The sequence below is a fragment of the Cryptomeria japonica genome, chromosome 4 (assembly GCF_030272615.1).
Source record: "Cryptomeria japonica chromosome 4, Sugi_1.0, whole genome shotgun sequence".
Classification (NCBI taxonomy): Eukaryota; Viridiplantae; Streptophyta; class Pinopsida; order Cupressales; family Cupressaceae; genus Cryptomeria; species Cryptomeria japonica.
In genome coordinates this window covers 280,382,889-280,389,987 of record NC_081408.1, presented here as the reverse complement: position 1 = coordinate 280,389,987, position 7,099 = coordinate 280,382,889, and the positions used below count along the sequence as shown (strand labels likewise).

The 7,099-nt window shown below is 32.4% G+C and overlaps 1 protein-coding gene across 1 annotated transcript; it reads left to right on the top strand.

The window, feature by feature from the left end:
* Positions 1-2,471: 2,471 nt before the first annotated feature.
* LOC131077505 (acidic endochitinase-like) lies at positions 2,472-3,419 on the top strand. The gene has a single exon (XM_058015018.1). It carries the CDS (start codon positions 2,472-2,474, stop codon positions 3,417-3,419), a length of 948 nt encoding a protein of 315 aa, XP_057871001.1.
* Positions 3,420-7,099: the final 3,680 nt, after the last annotated feature.

The following is a 7,099-nucleotide window of genomic DNA, read 5'->3' as shown; positions in this document are numbered from 1 at the left end:
GAGGGATAGATTTGGATTATTGTATCACATGAGATTCCTTACTAAGGATGGCCAAAGGCTTCACCAATGGTTAAATTTATATCAAATCTTAAATGTATGTCACTAATAACTTTTGATATGACTTATTTGTAGTGCACCATCAAGGAGGTAGTTAAAGGTTTTATGTAGGAAATATGTTCTCTCTTAGATATTCTAGATATACTACAAGCATACATGACTTGTAATCCATATACAATAACTCACCCACAAGAATGATATATTTAATTTCCTAATAATTTAGTGTACTTTGATACATGAAGTGACGTGTTGAGATCTAATTAGCCATTAGGCAAGAGGAAGAGGGAGGAAAAATCACCAAAGGGAGCAATTAAAACGGATATTTTATCATATATAAATTATACCATCAACATAAGGTGATGGTAGTAGAAAGGTTAAAAAAGAAAAGGGTCTCATATTTTCTTTAAAAATTATAGATGATTATGAAATACACACTAGAAAAAATGGTAATTCTTGAAAAAAAAAATTATAAAATGATTATAATCCAAAACTTCTAGTTAAGAAAAGAGATTAAGAGATGAAAAGGCACAAGTTTAGGTTATTTTATTTAAATATGTAATGATAAAATAATGATTTAAGACATGCATTAGTTTTAATTGATTAGAAAGTATGTGTAAATGTCAACTTTTTACTCCTTCCCAAATATAAGATATCGATGTTTAGAAAATGAAATTTGATGGAGAAATAGAGTTGATCCAAATACATGTCAATCATTGATCCATTTCCACAAAATAAATTTATAGCCTTGATGGAAATACTTATAGTATTTCTACTGCAAACTGGGAATCCATAGTCCCTATAAAGATATTTAAATCATCCATATAATTTGTGTTTGTATGATACTATTGTTTCTATTCCTACTTCATTTTTTCCAAAATTCATTTTATTTTCTTAAATTTTCATCTTTTCCTTATCTTATATTTTTTATTTAACTAGAAATCAATAAATATCAAGTTAGTCATTTTAGCAGCCACCATTCAAGAAAATGATGAATTATCCATAAAGAGTTTGCTATTATTTAAGAAGATAATGAACCATCCTAATAAACTATAAAGCACAATATGTTGTTATAAGTTAAGAATGGGTAAGCATATAATTTAATTATAAAACCAGCACAAACATTTGTAGAAAAAGCTAAAAATAGTATCATTTTATTTAATATTAGTGTAATATTTTATGTAAATATAATGCATTCTAGTATTTGTAATATATATAACATGTCACTATTAATATGACATGTTATATATATACACATTGTGATGAGAATTGTTTTTAACATAGCATTTACATATTTTAATAATAGTGATAAGGATAAAACTTATTTTAGATGATATTGTATAATTTCTATATACATTATAAAAATCATTATTTAAAAGATTAAATTTTAAAAAATTTCGATATTTGTGATGAGTATTGTTTAAAACTTAATGTTAACCTATCTCATTTTTTTGTGATAAGAATAAAACTTACACTATTGCACAATCAATATTTAATATATTAATGAACAAAAAAAAACCCAAAACGAATACAAATGGGAATGCTCTCAGCTTCCACTTTTTAAAATACATACCAATAAAATGAACATCGATGAGTAACGTTTGATTGTTGTTGACTCCTACGTGTGGAAACTTGTAGCAGGACCGCTGAGGTAGATGGCTACATAAGGATCCTACTCATGTCGCTTTAATCATTCAATACCGTGAATTCATTGCAAAGCATGGAATGTTTGGAAAATGGCTATATAAGGAGATGTGAACTTATCCTTGACTAAAGATATATGATTTTGGATGAATATTTGTAGCTCAGAAGAGGATGATATGGTTCGTACATTTTAATGATAGAGATGTAGGCTAATTTTTCATTTTAAATGGCAGAGAGATATAATCTAATTGTTATTCGAAGACCATTCTTTTTTAATTTTGTGAAACAATTATTAAAAAATTATATATATATATATATATATATATAAACCTTATTTTTAAACACCATTTTAAAATGTTTTAATGATTGTGATAAAGATTATACTCATCTTATATTTATATGACAATTTATAATATCTATTATATTAAAGAGTACATTTAAACATGTTTAAATGTTTATGATAAGGAAAAAACACTAAACTTCACGTTGACATATTCTAATTTTGGTGATAAGAATAAAACTTACACCATCGTGTAATCATACTTAATACATTAATGCAGGAAGAAACAACACGAATACAAACGAGAAGCGGCCGGCTTCCAAAATGCACACCAAAAAAATGACATCGGTGTGTAACATTTAATTGCCGACTACTCCCACGTGTGGAAACCCGGAGCAGGACCAGCGAGGAAGAATTTCATCTGGGAAACGGCTATATAAGGAGCCCAATCCTGCCACTTCAATCAATCAAAGTCGGGAATTCATTGCGAAGCATGGCGAGTCGTGCAGTAAGAGGGGTTGCAATTGTCTTTGTTGTTGCTCTGTTGTGCAGCGGGGCATCTGCGGGAAACATAAGCATATACTGGGGTCAGAATGGATTCGAAGCCACTCTTGCCAGCACCTGCGCAAGCGGCAACTTCGAAATTGTGATGCTCGCGTTTCTAAGTGAGTTTGGCAACGGCCGGACTCCAGTGCTCAATCTGGCAGGTCACTGCGATCCTCCATCGGGAACGTGCAAATCGCTGAGTGCCGATATTGAGTCCTGCCAGTCCAGCGGCGTAAAGGTGTTTCTGTCCCTCGGAGGAGCCTGGGGAAGCTATTCAATTGCCTCCGCAGATGACGCGCAAGATGTGGCCACCTATCTCTGGAACAACTATCTCGGAGGGAATTCGGGCTCTGGGCCTCTAGGAGCCGCCGTTCTGGATGGCATAGACTTCGATATCGAAGCCACGACGGAGCACTGGGACGATCTGGCCAAGGCCGTGTCTGCTCTTAGCACCTCTTCAAAGAAGGTGTATCTCAGCGCCGCTCCGCAGTGCCCCTATCCCGATAATCACCTCGGAGTGGCCTTGCAGACTGGCCTATTCGACTACGTGTGGATCCAGTCCTACAACAACCCTCCTTGTCATTATGCAAATGACGACGCTACCAATCTGGTGAATTCATGGACCCTTTGGACCACATCTGTTCCCACTGCTCAAACAGGGAGCTTCTACCTTGGCCTTCCGGCTGCGCCTGCTGCTGCCCCCAGTGGCGGCTATATTGAACCAGACATACTCATCTCTCAAGTGCTGCCTCAGATCAAGGGTTCTTCAGCATATGGAGGAGTCATGCTGTGGTCCAAGTACTATGACGAGCAAACCAATTATAGCTCGTCCATCAAAGATTACGTAATCAGGAAGCCGTCCCTTGTTGAGGTGCCTACTTTGGCCTCTGCCTGAGAAGGGAAAACGTAGTAACTCATAAATAACAGTTGAGCTTAGGTAATGCTCAGCCTACTTTCTTCAGCTCTTTCACGAGTGGAGATTTAGTATATGTAATAGTTTTATATAATCTATGTTTAAATAAATTAATGATAATGCTAAGGGGTTCTGTGTTTGCCACTGGCATGTAATAACCGATTTGACAAAAAAAAAATGTTTAGTTAAGAGTACAACAAAACCCAAATGATAAGAGACTAACCCATGAACATAGTACAATGGTGAGATGAGGGAATTCATTAAAATTTAATCTACACCAAAACCAACTTGATGATGCTAGCAACACCAAAGGAAACCTATACAAATTATAAATATTATATGATACCACAACTCAAGTGGATAATATGACTACCAAAAATTAAAATGAGCAGTAGTGAGATGATAATAGCACCTCCAATCAACTCAAGGATGATTTTAAGAAAACACACATATAAGATAAAACCTTTGCAAGAGGTTTCCTTACTAGGAGGTATAATACTTCTTCAAATTGGAATAATGATGGGCCACTTTCAAGTAACAAAACTATTCCCATTGCAAGGGATGCCATAATTTGTAAGTATAGTATTTTTTCAAAACTATGACAACAGTAGGTCAAGGAGAACAACTTTTCATTACAAAATTTCATTGAGAAAAAACCAAAATAACCTATTAAATAGTGAACAATAGTGCACCAAAGAACTATAGTAACTAGAAAGGATATTAGTGCACAAAGAGGCGACTACTACCCAAGAAGGAAACTAGCACACTGTACTTCAAAGTGTCTTATAAATGTGTTGTTATTTTGGAATCATGTGTCTTATAGTCATATTTTTTTTGTGTAGCTCTAATCTCACAAACTAATCCTAGCTAGAAAAATGAGAAATAGTATATTTATAGGTTTCATAACTAGAAATAACACTCAAGAATCACAAAAAAGAATACAATGCAAAAAAAAAGTCAAAATTTATAATTATTGAATGAAGTTTTAATAAATTGAATTGTACTAGTTATAATGTGTATGTAGACAAAAATTTATTTGATTTGTTATGTGTTCTAAGAATTTCTTTCCTCAAAATCATTAAATTATTTGTACTTTCATGTGTCATATAGATGAAGTTGAGATCTCTCTTCATTGCTCAAGCCTTTGGAATATATTGAACATTAAGTACATCACCTAAGCCTGTAATGACTCATCAATATGAAAATCTAATTTTCCATTGCATACGTATATAGAAATGTGATGAGGTATTTGATCATTAAAAATGAGATACTTGAGTCTCGAGTTGCCAAGTCCCTAGATAAGTTTTTATCACCAAAGAAATCATCTATGTCTTTGATGAAACATGATTGTGAAACAATATTTTCCCTCCTTGTAAGTAAATAGAAAATTTTTATTAGTTAATAGACTAATTTGGGTTGGCATTTACTTTGAATTAATGATATTTTAACTACATATATTGGTAGTTAAATTTATCCTTTAATAATATTTCCTTAAGAAAGAATTAATATGAAAAATTTTAAAAGAAGAAATAAAATAGTTTACATGGTTAGAAGGATAAATCTTTGTCTATTTTAACAAACCTAACTTGGCTTGGAAGATAGCTAAAAAGTTAATGTTAATCACTCATAGAGCATTAATGCAATGAATAATATTTAATAAAAACTAATTTTAAGCATGATCAATTAAATGAAACAAAAAATTTATTATCTATAATTAATTTGAGAAGAATGATAACAAGAATCACAACTTTATAAATTTTTAATATTTAATTGCCTAATCAACTATGCTCTATGAAAAGTGTAAATCTCCAAACACAAACATAAATTATTCTAGGATTTAAAAGAACAGCAAAATAATTAATTATTCATACAACACTCATAACACTTGACTTTAGAAAGAAAAAATTTATTCAATAATGAGCACATGGCTCTATTTTATATGAAAATGCACCAAGATAAATGACTAAATAATAATAAACTATACTTTTTTAACCAAGTACATTATGGAGACAAGCCTCTCAATTTTTTTGTTCTCAAGAGTCCCTGCTATTATCTTTTTTATCATTTTTCTATTTGAAGATGTTTTTTCTGTTGGTTTTGCCTCTCCTTTTTGCTAGATGGATGCTAGCAGTTTTAAAGAGTCCATTCTGTCTGTGTTTTGTTGGGGACTTGATTGCCCCTCTTTTTTCTAATGGGGTTTTTTCTCTTGGTTGGACTCCTTCCTGCTTGGCTTCTATGGAGATGAAGCCTGCCCCTATTGAGGTGGGGTCTCTAGCAGTGGCATTATTGTGGGGATGGTGTATTTGGCTTTGACTATTCTCTTTCCTATTCCTTATCAAGGTGGGGATATTCTTATGGAGGGAGGATGGAGGTTTCTCTACATGGTTTTCTCTCGACTTTTTCCACTCGAATGTTGGGATGTGGTCTATTTGGGACGTCCTTTGCTTGATCTTCTTCTGTATGGCTCTTATTGAGGTGGAAAGGAGTGTTGATGGAGAGAGGGTGATTCGTAGGGGATGGCTCGAACCTCAAAGTTGCTGGTTGGTTCTTGATGACAATCCAAAACTATCAATAAAGGTTAAAGGAACCTTGGAAACCACCCCCCCCCCTTGTTGCACTTGGTCGGCTGACGCTTAGACATAGGCGTGTCTAGCTACCATCCTTTCTTTGTCTTTCTAGATAGTTTGTTTCTTGAAGTGAAGGTTTTGGGTCCTTTGAAAACCCATGTCTGGAAGTTGTTATGCTTTGTTTGGCTAGATTTCTTTGTTCTTTTCTTTGTCTCGGGTGAGGGCCCTTTCCCTACTTTTCTTAATAAAAAACAAAGTACACAATAATAAAATACATATGTGACAACAACTTCAAATTTATCCAAATCAAAATGTGTAGTATATAAATAATGAAAATTATTATTTTAAGCTTGACATTCATACATTTTAATAATTTTGATAAAAATAAGACTTACCGTATTTAAAAAACATTAAATATATATATATATATATAATTTTAAACTTTATGTCCACAAATTTTAATATTTGTGAAGAAACAACTCTTACTATATTAAAAAAGTCATATTAGACAGATATAACATATGTAAGAGCACCACCTTAAATGTCACATTCATATCTTCACATCTTTTAATATTTTAAGGAAAAAACTTATCATACAGAATAATCATTTTGCACTTATGGACAAGATAATACATTAATGAACAAAATGTTAAACAAATACGAGCCTAAATTCTTTCGTTTTCTACTTTAAAAAGCCAAGTGAACAAACAAACCATGTGAACGCTAATACTTCCACGTGTGGAAACTCGCAGCCTGACGACACTGAAGCATGATTTTATCTGGTGAAGGGCTATAATAACCATATTTTATTCATTTTACTACAGTTTCTGAAATTTATCATAAATAAATTAAGTATAACAGTAATGAAATTTAAGTATTTAATTTTCTTTTAAAATAAGGTATTTTTTAGTTAAAATGGAAGCTTAATTTTACGATTGAAGGAAAGTGAAAAATAAGTGAATAGTGGTTATAATGTGTATCCATCATAAATTGTATAATTTTATTTTTTATCTGTTTGAAATATTTATCTCTAAATCATTACCTTCATTTTTATGTTTGAAATAGACTAAGGTGTGACATCTCTTTATGTTCTTC